At 33.4% G+C, this 19,806-nt stretch overlaps 1 protein-coding gene across 2 annotated transcripts in view; it reads right to left on the bottom strand.

The window, feature by feature from the left end:
- LOC109091320 (unconventional myosin-IXAb-like) overlaps positions 1-19,578 on the bottom strand; it is a 19,714-nt gene extending 136 nt beyond the window's left edge. The window contains exons 1-2 of one of the 2 annotated variants that reach the window (XM_042714976.1): positions 19,524-19,578; positions 1-920 (exon numbers count right to left, since the gene is read on the bottom strand). The exon at positions 1-920 is cut by the window's left edge and continues 136 nt beyond it. In XM_042714976.1, the coding sequence (XP_042570910.1) occupies positions 1-920; positions 19,524-19,556 (953 nt within the window). In that variant the 5' untranslated portion in view covers positions 19,557-19,578. Of the gene's footprint in view, positions 921-6,503; positions 6,588-19,523 lie in introns of those variants that run through there. The other variant, XM_042714977.1, reaches the window with a different exon arrangement.
- Between the last annotated feature and the right edge of the window lie 228 nt (positions 19,579-19,806).

Genomic DNA, 19,806 nt, shown 5'->3' with positions numbered 1-19,806 from the left:
AGCACGGGTCCGGCTCCGAGGATGATCTGCTCCACGCCGCTGGCGAAGCCCTTCTGGCTGAGCGCCGTCAGGTGGTGGATGAGGAAGTTGGTGCTCTGCGTCTTTCCGGAGCCGCTCTCTCCCGAGATCACGATGCACTGGTTCCTCCTCCGCTGCAGCATGGCGTGATACGCCGCGTCAGCCACCGCGTAAACGTGCGGCTCCAGCTTCCCCAGCTGGTGGTTATCGTACATCTTGACGTATTTGGGATTATAGATGGGCAGGAACTTGAAGGGATTGAGTACGATCAGGATCCCGCCCACGTACGTGTAGATCTTCTCCTGACGGAAGCGTCCGCGCAGGTTCTCCAGCAGAGTCCGCTCGTTTAGATCCGGCAGCGCACACAGATCGGCGTACTGTCCGGCGGGAGGCTGCGGGAGCAGGCCGCGCTCCACCATCCGCCGGCGCTCCTCCGTCACGCGCAGCCACATCTGCAGGTTCCCGTAGCGGATGGATCCGTCCAGGTCCTTCTCGCGCAGCAGAAAGCGGTAATCGTCTCCGGCCAGCCGGTTCTCCAGCGCCATGCGCGGCCACAGCATCATGCGCTGTACGGGACAGTCGCAGGGGTTCAGGATCCACTCCTCTCCACCGAACTCCTTGACCTCGGCGAGCACATAGAGCCGCGCGCGGTCCAGCTGCAGCCGCTCGATGACCCGCTCGATGACCTCCGCCGCAGACGTGATCTTCCGCGCAGAGACCGGGCAGTAGATGGTGCCCTCGGACAGAGCGCCGGGATACACCTGCAGCGTGAACTCCGAGTCCTCGTAACGGCGACGCCCTCCGGCGTCATGGCAACTCATGATGCTGCAGCAGCTCCCATCAGCACCAGACACTCCGCCAACACAAGACTCGCCCGACGGAGTCACCACATCCCACCTGCGGACACACCAAACACTACCGTCAGTCAGAACGAAACTTAACTAGAACAATAAAAAATTACTAAAATAAAAAATAAATAACATTTTATAAATTTAATTAAATTTAATTTAATGAAATAAAATTACATTTAAAAAATGTATTAAATTAAATTTAAAAAAAAAAAGAAAAGAAAAAAGAAAAGTTGCCTCGGTACTAAAATACAAAAAAAAAAAAAAAAAAAGAAATTTAAGATAAACTGAAATTGAAAAAAAAAAAATTATAAATTAAAAAAAAAACTTAAAGACTAAAATTAAAATGAAAACTGAAAATATAAAAACAAATAATAATTCACACAACAATTCTATAACAGTATATAAATAATAGCTAAATAAATTAAAATAAAATAAAAATATTACATGACAAACCTAGTTAGAAATGTTGCCTGAACATAAACTGAAATAAAATGATTAAAACTTTAATTGAAATACAAATAAATTAAGGCTAAACAGAAATATTGAAAAAATGACAAAACCACAAAATCAAATTATTAAAACAAACTAAAATTAAAATGAAAACTGAAAATATAAAAATTTAAAAAATAACTGAAAATATAAAAATAAATGTTCATTTAAAAAAATGGAAATGTACATACATATATAAAAAAACGATGTGGGTGAGTAAACGCAATTTTCAAATAGACTATTCCTTTAATGTGACCGAGCAGATACTTTTAGAGATGCTTTTTAAAACCATACGCCAGAATAAAGATCAAGTAAGAGTAAGGAAGAGAGTGGAGGTGTTAAAGCAGGTTAAAACGACCGGGGAAATATATAATGCATAAAGAACAGATGGAAGAGAGTGTGAGAGAGAGAGAGATATGCAGAAAACAACAGCTCTGTTCACAAACCGAATGCTTCCTTCAGAATGAATGCAATCCCACAATGCAATGCAACACAACTACACTTCACGGGAGTTGCTGCCTGTGTAGGGCGCTTCAGATCAGTCACTCGTGAGCTTATCGTTCAGTCAGGAAGAGTATGCAGCAAGACAGCACACTAGGTATTGAGACGTCTGCGCTTTTAACACACTTCTGTCTGTTGTTATATAAATCTCCAGGTCTGAGTAACGAGTGACAGCTCGTAATGAGCTGCAGGATAACAGACACACTCCTCATGCTTCTGCTGCATGGGATCCTTCTGGACTGTCAGCGCCGCACTGAAAGAGACAAATGAACCACTACACGGCTTATTCGACAGATACCTGAGAAACACACACTGTACAACAACACACCTGTGACTCACTGACACTCCACACAGCTTTAGAGGACTGTGAAACCTGTATAAAAATAATATATATATTTTTATATATATATATATTATATATAGCTATATATATAAAAATTATTTATAGATATTTATATTATATTTATATATATATATATATATATATATATATATAATCTATATATATATATACATACACACAACAAACACACACACACACACGTTATATATATGTTATATTATATTATATTAAAAAATATAGTAAATTTATAGTACATTTTTATTTATATTAAATTGTATTATAATATAATTTTTTTTTTTTTGATGAATCATTCACAATAATTGTTATTTTTTTTAAATTTACTATTCATCAAAATAGAACAAAATATAAAATATTAAATTATAAATAAATATCATTTTTTATATTCGGTTCTATTTTGATGAATCCTCCATAATCATTTTAATTGATATAAAAATAAAAAATAGTTAAAAATAAACAAACAAACAAAATTGTACACTATGCCTTACTGTACTGTGTGAGAAAGAGAAAAATAAAAGAGAAAAATAAAAATTATAAAGTTTTGAATGATAAAGATTTTACTGAATTAAATATCTGGCTTTTATTTTTGTGATTATACCAAAGTCAAAAAAAATAATCAATATTATCTGGAAACTATTTACTTTATTATAAACTAATTTGTATTTATCATTTATCATTCGAATATTTTTATTTTTATTTATTTTTTACATTTTGCTGTTAAAAAATAGGTCTGTCTTCAGAATATTATTTCTTTAGAAAGAAATGCAACAATAATAATTTTCTAATTGTGCTAAAAAAAATATACTGTTAAAACATTTATGATAATGACAGCCCTAAAAAAACATATTTTAATAAACACTTAAATATGTATAAAAAGTGTGGCTTATATAGTGGTAATTAAATGTGTTAATATTTTTATATAAATAAATATATTATTTATTACATATACAGTTAATTAAAATATTTTTTTTTTTATAAAAGATAAAAATTTGTTTGATATAATTATTAAATTAAATATTTATATATAATTACAAACTATATATAATTACATATTTTTATGTAGAATGAATAGAATTGTATAAAGTTGTAAATAAATGAATAAATGAGCACATAAAGCAGGTTCAGTCTGTTGAAGTTGTCAGGGTTTTTCCTACATTGAAAATTTTTTGGCGGCCGCCAAAACGATTTTTTGTCCCGCCAAAGCCTTATTTGATGTGTAATAGGGTTTTTTTGAGTGAAGCAGGCTACAGACGGAGTGACGGAGAGAAACGAGCACAGCGCCCCTCCCACGCGCGCGCACTCTCCGTCTTCGTTCTGTCTTTGCTCTCTCACTCGCATCAAAATCAAATGGATCCTAAAGGTCGGTTAGACCGAATCCATGTTTCAACGTGGTTGCATTCGGAGAATATTTTTGCTGAATTACCGCTGGGTGTGAATTGCAGTCAAAAAAAGTTGCCTATCTTCTCTTACAACTTGTTACAAGCATTCCGCACATGCAGCTGACATAACTTTAAATAAAGCGCAAAATAAAATCTATCCAGTATAAGAATGTTGTGTGTGTGTGTGTGTGTGGTGTGGTGTGTGTGTGTGGTTTGTGTGTGTGGTGTTGTGTGTGTGTGTGTGTTGACAAAATCTTTCGCGATGTCCTAACAGCCAGGATTCCCACACCACACGTCCGCTAAAGTCTGATTCTCGACCTAATGTCTCCTTTGAGCGATTCATTATAATGAATGGTTACAGCGATCGGTCTGCCCGTCAGTGTCTGAATCAGTGTATAACAAATCATTACTTCTTAGAAGAACATACACATCTGAAATGAGGAAAGTAAGTGTGCTTACCCCATTTAGCAAGAGTGTTTAGTAAAATTTAGCCTTAATTATCCACAGTATGTATAGGCCTCTGCCAATGTGTAGTAAATTACCTATAAAATCATTTAGTTTGAAGTTAGACTGGAATGAGATGAAACTAGATCAAAGCACAAAGCAAGCTGTTGCTAGCTAGCTGCTAATTGTATTAAATTTTATATTTAATAAAAAATTACCACTATTACACCTTAACGCTATGTTTTTAATGTACTTTTTAATGATATGATTATACTAAAATAATTATCAGGTCTATCAAAAAAGGATTTTATCTTTCAAAACTATGAAAGCCAGTCGTGGAAAAATCACAGCTTTTTTTGCAAAGACGCAATAAAGGATGAGAGTGAGAGTGACAGGTAATATCTGTGTCTGATAATTGCATAATTTGTAAATAGATAAATTGTGATACCTTTGATATTTCAAATAATACTTTGGTACCGATGACATGTTTACATGTAAAATAAGTTGTATTCGCTGTCTTTTTACTATCTAGCCTGACAGTGATCGTTTTTCACTCATGAATAAATAGGGATTAAGAAAAAAATCACAAACTGTTTCTTTGTATTTATTTTAAATTTTAACATTATTGTCAATATTGGGCTTTGCGGATCATGTGGGTACTAGAGTACTCTTTGCTGTGTGTGGATGACCGTGTCGGTTAGCCACCACCGAAGACCAATTTTGACCCAGGAAAAACCCTGAGTTGTCATCCAAAAATCCCAGCATCCCAAATCCACCTCAGACTCATAACAACACAATCATCCGGTCACTGTCTAGATCGGGGTCAGAGGTCAGCTGGAGGCCTCGTCAGGTGATGAAAGACACACTCTTAAAGCAGCACAGATGACCTCATAACCAGCTGCTGTGATGCTGCTCATCACACAACAAAAGAAAAGAGAGCAAATCAATCATTTCTTAGAGCTTTATGCATTCATCTATATTTAATTTAGAATTTAGTGTTTGATAACTTTATCAATTTCTGTATATTTACTACTTGCTGAAGGGCACATGTAGCTAAATATGACATTATAATGGGTTTATGTGTAGATTGTTTTAAGTTGTTATTTTTTAAAATCTAATAACTGTTTAAATTGACAGCTCTCAGTTATTCTGTTACATTGAACGTCTACTCAGTGGTTAAATATTAGAAAAAAATACTGAGACCTCAGCAGTATTGTTCTCAGTCACACTCGCCTTCAGTCATAAAAAAAAGATGCTGTTAAACAAATATTAAAAATTTAATGTAAAATTATTGAAGACTGAATGTGAAATTATTAGAACATAAAAGTATATCAATCACGATTAATTTCAGAAAAAATGTGTGATTAATTAGTTAATCTTTTTATTGATTGACAGTGCTAGAAGTAATATAAAATATGAACATTAGATGAAAACCTTCAAAATTTAAAGAAGCTGAAGCACTAAAATTATAAACTAACTGGACACTATAAAATAATTATTAATTTTTATTATTATTATAAAATAACAAATAAATAATTAAAATTGAACTTAAACAAACTAGAGCATTTTTGTTAATTAAAATAAAGCTGAAAAAAAATATAATTTAAATATTATAAGAAAAACTAGAAATGTTACCTTGGCGAGTAACTGAAAATTGCTGAAGCACTAAAGTTATGGGAAATAACTGGAAATAAATAATAATAATAAAAAAAAAAATCCTGAAATAAAACTGGAAGAAAAAATAAAATAAAAAGTAAAAAAAACTAAAAGTACAAAACAAAAAAAAAAAAAAAATAAAAAAATAAATAAAAAAAAAAACTAACAAATAAAAAAATTAAAAATTCATTCAAAAATTAATAAAAAAAAACACAAATAAAATAAATAAAGACATTCAATACAAAAACTAAATGTAAAAAAAAATGTTTTTTTTTGTTAAATTAAATTAAATTAAATTAAAAAAAATTAAATTAAAACATTTAAAATATAACGAAATATAAAAAAAAATATTGGATAAAAAAAACTTTAAACAAAAATTTGAAAATAAAAGCTACTTCAATATATTAGAAATTGTATAAAACTAATACTAAAATAAGAGTGTGCTGCATACAGTCCTTTCATGAGGCATCTGTTAAAAGTGTACAAACTTCATAATATACGTATGTGACAAATGATAATCTGTAGGGTTACAAGAGCAGTCAAGAATTTGGAAATCCCACACAAGACCCTCAAACTTCAAAATGTATCATGAGGAACCAGGATCACATGACTCAGAATAACTGGCCATCATACAGTATGTACAGTAAACTCCACGAATGAACCTTTCAGAAACATCCTTCCCAGTCCACACTGGAATCTGACAGTTCTCAGTCTTACAGAGCTGAGATATCATCCTCGTGAACATGATGCTCAGAAACCCTCGAACTCTGATCTCCAGATCTCCTTCATAACACACAGACTCACCCGGTGACCTGCAGAGCAACGACAGGCATGGACGAGAACCACACAGACTCAACTCCAACCCCAGAAGACAACACCAAAAACCAACAAACACCAAACCCTCATCCCTCATCACCACAACAACAACAACATCATCACGCCTCCAACCGTCAAACTGACATTCCAGAGCCTTGGGAAAGAGCATCAGCCGGAGCGGATCCCGCTGCTCCCGGTCCTAACAATATAAGGAAACAGAAGCACAACCCCATCCCCTTCTCATCCTAATCCCAAGTACAGAAAGAGAAACACAGGACTGAACGGACCTTAAAAAGGAAGGACGTGCATCTGAATCCGTTCACGTCCCTTCTGCTGTCTGCCGCTCCTCCAGACGCGTGTGTGTGTGTGTGTGTGTGTGTGTGTGTGTGTGTGTGTGTGTGTGTGTGTGTGTGTGTGTGTGTGTGACGGTGTCCCCCAGGGGGAGGGGAGAGAGAGGCTTGTTATTTCCTAAAACGTAAGAAAGAGAGGAAATGCATTAAGGGGGAGGGGAGAGAGACTCTTTATATCCCAAAAAAAAGAAAGAAAGAGAGAGAGAGAGAGAGAGAGAGATTTTTTTTTTTTTTAGGTTTTTGAGCATCCCTTTTTTACAGCAATTAAATCACAATATCTATACTCACTACTACAACCCAATGTGTAAAACCCAAACCACCTTCAAAAACACAAGCAGAGATCCTCACTGTAGCACCAAATACCTTCAAAGGAACAGAGATCCTCACTGTAGCACCAAATACCTTCAAAGGAATCAAGATCATCCTTATGTTTGAAGTCATTAAAATCCATCAGTATTCTTGCTTGCATGCATGTTCAAAAACAATGCAATTCCATTCTGTTCCTTTCTACTTACACAGATGCATGTGCTTGATCGAAAACAAAATCCAGCATGGCACATAAATAGTTTTTTTTTTCATTACATATTTAAAACCAAAAATATATGACACCGTACCAAAAAGTTGCATTGCAGCTCCTAAAAATGTTTCCTACAAACATAAATAAAGGTTGCAATCTAGCAGAATTCACAAATGCATGAAAGATAGTTTCTCTCTCAGTTTTCAGAGAGAGAGATAGAGAGAGAGAGAGAGAGAGCGGTGGCATAGAGAGAGAAGAGAGAGAGTTAGGACGAGGGGAGGGGAGGGGAGCTGGGGAGAGAGAAGAGGGAGAGAGAGAGAGAGAGAGAGGGGAGAGGGGAGAGCCAGAGGAGACAGAGAGAGAGAGAGAGAGAGAGGAGAGAGAGAGAGGAAGAGAGAGAGAGAGGAGAGCAGACAGAGAGAGAGAGAGAGAGAGAGAGAGAGGGAGGGCGATGTGGACAAAGAAAGGAAAAGCAGAAGAGTTGGCTGCTCTGCTGAGCTTCACAGGAAGTCCATGTTTGTTGTTTGAGTGGAGGGTTTGACTTCCTGCAGTTCTGTCCCAAACCCTATCTAGACATCGTAAGCTGCCCTCACATCAGAAATGTGCGCATGAACGTCAGCTAATTAAACTCTCACAACGAATCATAATTCAGTCTGAACTGTGCTGTATATTTATGAACGCATCTTGTGAACTTGCAATCGAGTTTGATAGAAACTACATTTCATTTATAAACTAACTTCCCATCATCCTCTGACTGTGGCAGCACAAGACTGATGTTTCATGATATGTAGTTTATATATATTTTTATGTATTTACAATTTATACAATTAATATATATTATTATATAATTAATGTAGTATCCAAATCGACAAATAAATTGTTTATTATATTTTACTCATATATATATATATATATATATTTAGAAAAAATAAAAACACCAACACATACATAAATCAAACATAAATAAAAAAAACTAAAAAAAAAAAAATAATAAAAATAAATAAAATAAATTTTAAAATTAGAATAAATAAAATACATTTTATATGCTGCACTTTATATATAAAGAGAGTAAATTTAAATGACTTTAATTATATAATTTAATATACAATTTTTTTGTATTATATAGCAATTGAATACATATTTTTAAATTCTCATTTTTGCATTACAAAATTGCAGTTCTATAAATATAAATATATAAATGTCTTTAAATAAATTACAAAACTTTGTGTGTATATGCATATTATATATATATATATATAATTTATTTATATATATATCTAATAATTATTATATAATTATATCATTATATATATTTAAATACATAAATCTCAATTTATTTATTATTAAATACATAAATCTCAAATCTTGAAAATAAAATAAAATTAGAAATTCTACCTAAACAACTGAGTTGAAGCACTACAATAACTAACTGGAAATAAATAAAGACTAAAACCCAAAAACATTTTTATTCATTGAAACAAAGTAAAATAATAAAATACAATCTAAAAAAATAATACAAACTGTAATAAAAAATAAAAATGACAATCAATCATTTCAGAAGAAAAGTGACATACAGTACTATCTGAAGTCGAGGCTGCTGAGGGTCTGAACCAGCAGATCAATACTAGCAGAACAATGTGAGCGCATTAGTCTAGACTCGCAGGAAACACACGGCAGAGCTCCACCCATGCAGCAACACAAAACACACAAATCACGTCAACAGCTGACATTAAGTGCCACGAATGCAGCATTATGGGACTGAAGTGATGCATGAAATACATGCACACACAACACACAGAGAATACAGTGACTCTATACACTTTAAACACTACATGCGCCAATTTACATGTGCAATTCTGCTTTAATGACTTCCTCCCTCACGAGGATACAGTCACGTCTGTTAGTTTAAGAGTTCGTTTAAGAAATGCTCTCTCAGTAAATACAGCAATGATATCATTTGATATCAAATATCAGTGTTGTACAGTACAAATATTGACAAACTGCTTTTGTTCTTCTTTTGTAAGATTGTGCTAAAGAAATAAAGAACATACAAACAGACTATAACAGACATAAAACTCAAAATTCCTGATACTAAGATTTGCTACAATAAAAATTAGTTAAAAACATAAATAAGAAAAAAACAAACTATGAACACAATAACAAAAACACAGCAAATCCATAGCAACCACATAGCAATGTACACCTAGCAAACCACATAGCAAGCAAGTTTTAGCAATCCACCCAGAAACACCCTAGCAACAACCTTGCGTTGGATCCCTAGCAACCACATCTGTAACTAACACTTAAAAACAACCCAAAACATCTAGCAAGCACATAGCAATTACCAACCAACCAACAACACCCTACAACAAACCAACAACCTTGCATCCTACCAACAACACAGTAACTCAACTAAAAACAACAAAACCCAAAACATCTAGCAAAGCACCATAGCAAACGTCTTAGTAACCACCCAGGAACACCCTAGCACAACAACTTTGCATTGACCTAGCAACCACATTGTAACTCACTTAAAAACAACCCAAAACGTATCTAGCAAAGCACCATAGCATAACGTCTTAGTAAACACCCAGAACACCCTAATAAAGCAACAACCTTGCATGACCTAGGCAACACCACATTGTAACGCACTTAAAAAAACCCCAAAACAAATTAGCAAGCACATAGCAAATAATCTTTTATTTCGTCTAGTAACCACCCAGAAACACTTCCTAGCAACAACCTTGCAGGTGTAAAAATATGACCTAGCAACCACCATGGTAACAAAATAAACACTTAAAAAACAAACCCAAAAACATCTAGCAAGCACATAGCCAACGTCTTAGCAACCAGCAACCACATTGTAACAGCAACAACCTTGCATTGGCCTAGCAACCACATTGTAACTCACTTAAAAACAACCCAAAACATCTAGCAAGCACATAGCAACGTCTTAGTAACCACCCAGAACACCCTACCTTGCATTGACCTAGCAACCACATTGAAAGCAACAACCAACACTTAAAAACAACCCAAAACATCTAGCAAGCACATAGCAACGTCTTAGTAACCACCCAGAACACCCTAGCAACAACCTTGCATTGACCTAGCAACCACATTGTAACGCACTTAAAAACAACCCAAAACATCTAGCAAGCACATAGCAACGTCTTAGCAACCACCCAGAACACCCTAGCAACAACCTTGCAATCTTGACCTATTAGCAAACCACATTGTAACTCACTTAAAAAAACAACCCAAAACATCTAGCAAGCACATAGCAAAATATTGGCTTAGTAACACCCAACAACAACAACACAACAACATATTAACAACCACACAACAACAAACCAACAACCAAAAAAAAAACACACCAACAATATACCAACAACAAACAACATACCAACAACACAACAACAACAACAACAACCAAGCACAACTCCTAGCAATTTCTAGCAACAACACACATGCCTAGCACACACACACCTAGCAACACACACTATACACACCACCACCTTTGCAGCAACACTCTCTCACAAAAAGCACACACCAACACACTGACCCTAGAGCAACCACCCAGAGCCTAGCAACCACATAACAATACAAAAACTAACCAGAGCACCCTAGCAACATCTTAGCAACCACCGAGAGCCTAGCAACCACATAACAATAACAAAAACCATCCAAAACACCATAGTAACCACATAGCAACAACCTGCCGAAAAGTAAATGTATTTCTGCAATCAAATTGTAAATTTTTGTTACTAGAAACAATTTTTAATAAAAATGACAACTCATTTAAATTATTAATATAACAAAATAAAAAAATCAAACACTTGTGAGCTCTAAAGTATACAGTATAATGCATCATAAGCACAAAAGAAACAGAAGTAGGTGGACTTGCAGAGGAAATGTTGGAGGTGAAAGTTTATCTGACAGTTAGAGAGGTGGAGAACTGTTGTGTTCGAGCAGAAGAGGAAGGAATCAGTGAAATATCACGTGAGATACAAATCAGATATTAAATATATCATCTGCACCTCAGAGAAAAACCCATCTGAAAGCTCTCGCTGTATGTGCTGCTGTTAGAAACATCTGCAGGTCATAGTTTACCTCTAAATGAAACGTAAACAATAAGTCAGGAGCATTATGGGATTTTGAACACAAAAATAAACAAATATAACTAAATATATAAAATTAATAGTAAATAAAAATATAAACATACAGACATACCTAAATAAAGTGAATATAAAATACAAATAAAATTCATAAGTAACTAAATATGTAAAATAAATAAGTAAATACACAAAATAAGTAAATAAAATAAAATATAAAAATTATATATATATTTTTTAAATATAAAAATATATAAATAAGTAAATAATGCCTAAATAAAATAAAAACAAATAAAATATAATAAAATATAAAAGATAAATAAAAGTAAATAAATAAATAAATAATGCCTATTTTAATAATCTTTTATTTCTGTGAAATTATTTTTATTGAGATTCACCAAATTAGCTTCCTGCACTGATATCATAGATAAGTAAATAAAAATATGAACACAATAAATAAATATAAATACACAGAAATATAAAATAAAAAACAAAATAAACCAAAATAAAAGTAAATAGATAAATAAATAGTAAAATAAATAAATAGCTTTTTCCATGGTAAAATGAGAGATTTCATGAGATTTCTCAACCATAACAAGCAGAAGCCCGCAGGCACTGAATCATCTTCAGAGCTGACTTCACACGAACACAACGAATACTCTTTCGCTCGGTCCAGAGGCTCTCCTGGCTCTGAGCTCACTGGACAGAAATACCAGGAATGCGATCAAACCAGTCGTCTGAACTCTGAGCCGCTTTATTATCTTTTAAACAACAGAGAGAGAAATCCCAACTCTATTCTGTAGAAGACGACACATGACAGCAAACCGTCCTTAACTGACACAATACGAAAAACTACTAACATGAACAACTGACGATTGTGTACATCCATAAATGTTTTCTGACAGTGTGTTCAGAACAACTCAACTTTAATCCTCTGAGTGTTTGATTTCTACATTTCTCTTGATATTTCAATGGTTTCTCGCTCTCAGATGCACACAAAACACACGTAACATCCGGTTTAATGTGTAGTTTTGGTCATAGTTTTTGACGACTCAATCTACCAAGAACAAACAAATCTGCACCTAAAATAAAGTCTGACTGAGACAGTGAAAACATTAACTTACATTCCTCTAAACACAAATTCTTTGAATAATTTTCAAAAACAAAACAATAAATCTAAAAACAAGAAATAGATACTGTATTACATTTCCAAAAAAATGCATTTAATGTTTTTTTATTTTTTAAAGTAAAAAAGTTCTATATGAATTATTACTTACATTTAAGTAATAAAAGTTCTAAATAAAGTTCTATATAAATAATTAAATACATAAAAAAAATAAATATATTTCTACATAAATTATATATATTAGATATGATCATAGTAATTATTGTTGTTGTTGTCAAGTAATAATTGTATGTATTTAATTTTTTTATATTATTATTGTTGTTGTTGTCAAGTAATAATTGTATGTATTTAATTATATTATAATATTATATAATATATTTTTAATTTTATAATATAAAATTATTTTATATAATATATTAAAAATTTTAAATTATATATTTTAGTTGTTTTTTTTTAATAATATATTAATAAAAAAAAACATAACAAAAAACAAAACAATTAAATTAAATAAAAATAATACATAAAATAAAAAAAAATAATAAAATAAAATTATAAAAAAATAATAACATAATAAAAAAAAAAACCGGATACGGCGCACCGTCATAATACTATGAACATATGAATAGAGTGCATGGAACAAGCATAACATAATAACAAACAAACACGCACACACTCACACACACGCACGCGCGCACACACACTCTCTCTCACACACACACACACACACACACCTTCACACAAAAAAAAAAAAAACACACTTTTTTTTTATAGAATTGTGGGGACATCCCATAGGCGTAATGGTTTTTAACTGTACAAACTGTTGGTATATTCTATTGCCCTTCACCAACCCTACACCTAACCCTACCCCTTACAGGAAAACTTTGTGCATTTTCACTTTCTCAAAAAAACTCATTCTGTATGGTTTATAAGCGTTTTGAAAAAAAGGGGGCGCCGCCTGTACATGGGTTATGTCCTCATAAGTCACCCTCTCCTTGTAATACCTGTGACATACCCATGACATTATACACAGTTGTGTCCTGATATGTCACAAAAACATGCACACACACACACACACACTCACACACACTCACACACACACACACACACCACACACACACACACACACGTAACTCAGTGTTGTTCTGAAAATCATGCCTGCTCATCTTCCGAGAAGGAAACAGCCTAACATCCACTGAAGAGTTTCACTTCTGCATAAAAACTACAATCAGACATTCATCCTCGAACACAGAATGTCTCGACACAAACCCTCTCCATCACAACACCAGAGAAGATGCAGACACACCTGAAACACCACACAGGGCTCCTGAGTGCTACATGAAAATCTTTGTGATGTTATATTAGTTTTTTCAGTTCAGTGTTTTGATTTAAAGCATCTTTACAGCAGCAGAACACAGCTGATCTTCTAAAGAAATAGAAAATAAAACTCAATTTTACTCTCATAATGTGATATACTAGTTTTAATTTTACATATATATTTTGCGTTTTTAATATAAGTTTGTTTTAGTAATTTTATGCGCTTTCAAAATTTAATTTTACTTGAGTATTTTTTTGTGTTTCAACAAATTCAAGCTATTTTTTACATTGAAGTGCTTCATCTAATATTTATATTTTTATATTTTATTTCAGCTTTATTATACTTAAAAAACTACTTTAATAGCAACACTGCTTCAGAATGGACCCTCACTTTATCTAAATACATAAAGCACATATTTCTATTTATAAATGTTTCCTTTAGCTTTTAATGTATTTTATTTATTTTTTAGTAATTGTAATTCTATCTGGTGAGAGAGGGGACTCTTCCAGGCCTCCGGGACTATCAGTGACCTGAATTACACACACTCCATTTAACTCTACAGAACACAGTCATTAGAGTTCACACACACACACACACATCATTAGCACAAACATCTGCAGTGAGTGAAGATTTGCCCCAGGGCATGATGGGCCACTGAGGGGGAAATCTCACGAGAAAACACACACAAACACACACAATAAAACTGTCTTCAACAACACTGAGATGATTATTGAGTTCAGCATGAATAGAGTCAGTGAGGGTCAAACAACAGCCTTCTAAAACAGATTTGCACACTGATTTCTGATTAATATAATGAATTCTGCATCAGGTTCAGCGAATAAGAGCTTTTAAAGGAACAAAACACATTCTGTCATTTTACACTTGAGCAGTTTTCAATATTTTAATTAAAACAAACTATTAAAAAAAACATTAACTAAAATAAAGCTGAAATGAATCAAAATAAAAATATCACATGAAAGACTTAAATTAAACAAAAAATTTAACAAAAAACAAGAAAAATTTGCTTTGGCAACTAACTGAAATAAAATAAGTTTAAGTACTAAAATAAAACTGAAATAAAAATTAAAAGCCTAATAAAAATGACAAAAGTACAATTATCATTAAATCAATTAATATAAATTAATCAATAATTGAAATGAATGAAATAATAAAATAACTAAAACTTTAATTATGATTTAAAGAAATTAAATCTTAATAAAAAAATCTAATTCAAAATATTAATAAATACTATGGTGAAATAATTTTCACTCAGAAAATGCTAGTAAATTTCACAGTTAATTATAAAGAAACGGCAAATATTAAATTGAATTAAACATGAAATTTTAAGTAGAAAAATTGGAATAGTTCTTTTTTTTATAAAACGTACTTCAATAATCTGTTTTATTTACAACTTATTTTTTAAATTAAATTAAATTAAATTAAAGTTCAATTAAATTAAATTAAAAAGTTAAATTAAAAAATTTTAAATAAAGTTAAATTAAAGTTAAATAAAGTAAATTAAATTAAATCAAAGTTAAATTAAAGTTAAATTAAATTAAAGTTCAAATTAAAAAGAAATTAAATTAAAAAGTTAAATTAAAAAAGTTAAATTAAAAAAGTTAAATTAAAAAGTAAAATAATTAAATAAATTAAATTAATTAAATTAAATTAAATTAAATTAAATAAAATAACACTGGTCCTTTAAACCCATCAACTTGCTTCATCCCAGATTTAAAAACATCATATGATAGATTTGCGTGAGGAAAAAAAAAAAAAAAGTATGCCATGATTTACTGAAAATCTCATTCAATTCAAATATGCCACTGACTGCAGAACGCACTGAAGTTTGACGTGACGAGCAAGTATCAGTGATGATAAACCTGGAAGAGCATCTTAATGCACCATATTCACTGTACAATCTTAAACAAACAGCCCGCAGTGACTGTGTTCCCGAGAAGAAAGAAACGTCAGTAAATGATGACGCTGTTCTTGAAGAACACAATCTCTGCACTTTCTGATTCACAATAACAGGAAGGAACTCGACTTTACGAAACACAAAGTAAACCTTACTCAACCCGATCCAGTAGAAACTGATGAAACAAACACAACTCATCTCCAGCAACACACACACTCAACTGCTTTACTGTAGAGTTTCAGACAAACTCTATAATATCTCAATCACGTCTCCTAGACATCAACGAGATTCACTAAAGGTCAGAAGTTCCTCCTGAGAAAGAGACCTCGGGAGACCCTGTCTTTCTAGAGCTGTAGAAGAGATCTGAACTCAAGTATCTCTCAGACGGAGAGCATCTGCTCCGAGAGGAGTGTGTGGGATCATCGGAGATTTCTACACACGTCAAGGATCTGGAGCGCCGGGAATGTGTTCTGCTGGCCTTGGGATGGAGGCTTTTACAACCATGTATCATATGATGTGTCACTTCATATCTGTGTAGAAGAGGATGTGCGACCCGCCTGCAGCATTCCGGAACATTCCCGCTTTCTGTTCGGAAGACTGTGAAACAATACCCAGCATGCAGCGAGGCCCTTATGAATTATGCTTTCTTTTTCCCATTTCCGTTTGCATCATTCTAGATTCTATTTTAATGTTTAAATTAAACAGTGATCAAAAACCATGTCTAACTCATTTAAATCATGAAACGGTTTATTAAATTCCATTTTGTTTTCCCCAAATTCGGTTTTCTGTTTTGATTTTTCTATTAGATTCGGGTTTAATGGTTACATTTAAGTGTAGTCATCAAAAACCATTTCTAATTAAATGTTATACAATTTAGCAACGATTTATTTAAAGTTCAAAAGTAGTAGCCAAAAAATAAATTACATTTCTAAGCCCTATAAAATCTGTTCTACCCTAACAATTTCTGTTTTGTTTTTCTCAAATTCCGTTTTTTGATTTTGTTTTAATGGTTAAGTTTAGTTTAATTTGATCAGTTTTGTCTTTTCATTATCAGCATGTGGTTTATGTTTATTGTGCGTGAGCTGGTCTTGAATACATGTCGCAACTCAAAAACAAACAAATAAACATGCTAAAATAATATTTCAAATATTTTTTTTTTTTGTTGAGAATTACTGTTACTTTAATTAATGATTATGATAAGTAAATAAAACAATTTTTAAATTAATATTATTTTGTATATTATATTAGTCATTCTAGTTCTGCAGTAACTTTAAAAATATATCTTTTTGCTTGTTATTTATGGAAGCATTTCTATAAAAGGGTCAAATTAAATATGTTCTTATATTCAAATGTCTGACAACAAGAGTATATAATAAATAAATATAAATATTAAATTTAAAATTAAATTAAAAATTTATTAAATTAATAAAAATTTAAAAAAAATAAAAAAATAAAATATAATAAGAAAAAGAAAAATATAATTATAAAAGAATATGAAATGATATGATAATATATTTATAGTAAAAATTTCTGAATGAACTAATAATGATAAAATATATATATATATATTAAAAAAAAAGTTAATAATAATGTTATATAAATATATATATATATATATTATATATATATATATATATATATATATAATATAAAACCATATTAAATATTATATAATATTTATAGCCATTCTTGTTCTTTAGCTACTTTAAAAAAGGTTTTGATGATTCTGTCCACCTCATTATACTCTCATTATGATGCTAATTTTAGAATTTACACAAATAATCCCCACTCATAATTCATAACAGAAAATAAACAGGCGTAAGGGAAAACTAACGCTCATACAAGGCTTCATTTGTCATCTGTCAAACTTACTATAACTGACGCAGGAACCGGTTCTGCGAGCTTCCCACGATGCTTTGCATTTCCAGTGAAATTTGAGGCAGTAAACCCCTAACAAGCAGGACACTATTCATAGCCGTCGTTATGAAACACACTAATCCATATCGGCTTTAATGGATTTGAACTATGAAGGGCTCACAGCCTCCTGAAGATCCTTAACTCAGTGAAAACGGATTATAATCCTGTTTCCCCGAGCAGCATCGCACACTCGCAATAATGACAAATCAGCAAGATGATGTCTAGTTAGTCGACGTGATCTAACACTCTTTCACGAGCGCCGGAAACACATGTGCCAAAATCCAGACAGCTGCCTACATATCATGCATCTCCAGCATCTGATGACCAAAAACCGTTCAGGAACGCAACTCACTGTGAAGGCAGCTGCCTATGATGCCCACAATGCTGTCTTAGTAGGCTATGAGTTCCCATTATGTAGAACGCTCATTGGGTTTAAGACTATGTGTGCAGCTCACTAGATTCTAATGCCCAAAAATGCTGTCTAGGTAAACATTCCTCTAGATTTTGATACTTTGAGGTCCAAAAACGATGTCTAGATAGGCAGCATACTAGGTTTCGTGACTATGATGTTCAAAATGCTGTCTATGTATGCTGCTAACTAGGTTTTGATACTTCAAGGTCTAATAGATTACTATATTTTGAGACTTCGATGCCTAAAAATGTTGTCTAGGTAGAAAGTTCATTAGGTTTTGAGACTATGATACTCATAAATGCTGTCTAGCTAAACAAGCCCACTAGATTTTGATACTATGAGGTCCAAAAACGACGTCTAGATAGACCATTAACTGGGTTTTGAGACAATGATTGACAGCTCACTAGATTCTAATGCCCAAAAATGCTGTATAGGTAAAAAGACCAATACATACAATGTCCAAAAAAGTGATGTCTAGATAGGCAGCACACTAGGTTTTGAGAATATGATGCTCAAAATGCTGTCCAACAGGAAAGTTTACAATCCTAGCAGCTTTCTGTGATGTCAAAATGCTATTAAGGTAGACAGCTCATTAGGTTTTGATACTACAAGGTCCAAAAATGATGCTTAGGTTATAAGTTTTGAGATTATAGTGTCCAAAATGCAGTCTAGGTAGAAAGCACACTACATTTTAACAGTATAATGCCCATAAATGCTGTCTAGGTAAGCAGTACACTAGATTCTGATACCATTAGGTCCAAAATGATTTCTAGATGGCATCTCACTAGATTTTAACACTATGAGGCCCAAAACTGTTGTCTGCATGTAGGCAATATGAGACACATGCAGCTTATTGAGTGTATTTAGTAGACTGACATTCACGTGAATGCACAGCACAGCATATAAAAGATTCATGCAACAGACGAACTGCTTTCATGTAAACACACAACTAAATATTTAAATAAATAGCTCCAGTGAGCATTGTCTTCATTGTCAGCTTACAATGATTTGTTTTTAAGAACGTCTACTGCTTTTATTTTGACTGACATTCACATTGATATGCACTGAATGTATGCATGCATCAAGACGTGCTTTGATGTGTCACCGCACGCACGGAAACGCGCGTCTTGCGCGCATCGCCATGGATCTATGAAAGCAGAAACAACCAGAGATTCTAACAATCGAACTAAACAAAGTACAAACCACGGACAGTCATGAAAACACAGATCCAGTTCTGAGCATCCATCAGAAACACAGACAACCAGCCGAGCGGAACCGCTCGTCACTCAGACCGACAACACAACAGAACCACACATTCCTGCGTCAAACGCGTCTTACCTGCCGCTCTTTATCGCTCGCGTCCGCTGAGCCCTGCATGTCCCCCAGGTGCGACTCCGTCCGCGAAAACACACACCGGCCCCCCTCCCCCCCCTCCCCCCCCGATCAACAAGCCGAATTCGCTCGTAACTCCGCTCGAGAGCTCCCGTTGTAGTTTAACGTGAGTAGAGACGTCCGCGCGGTGCATTACTGCTCACGGAAAGCGTGCTGACTTGTTGTTCCTTATAATCTCTGTGCGCGAACGTGAACGTCGATGTGAGATGAGTTCATGTTTCAGGATGCACCCAGT

Source organism: Cyprinus carpio, chromosome A25, assembly GCF_018340385.1.
Source record: "Cyprinus carpio isolate SPL01 chromosome A25, ASM1834038v1, whole genome shotgun sequence".
Classification (NCBI taxonomy): Eukaryota; Metazoa; Chordata; class Actinopteri; order Cypriniformes; family Cyprinidae; genus Cyprinus; species Cyprinus carpio.
Note: the sequence above shows the minus strand (reverse complement) of the source record. Positions and strands in the feature narration are given on the sequence as shown.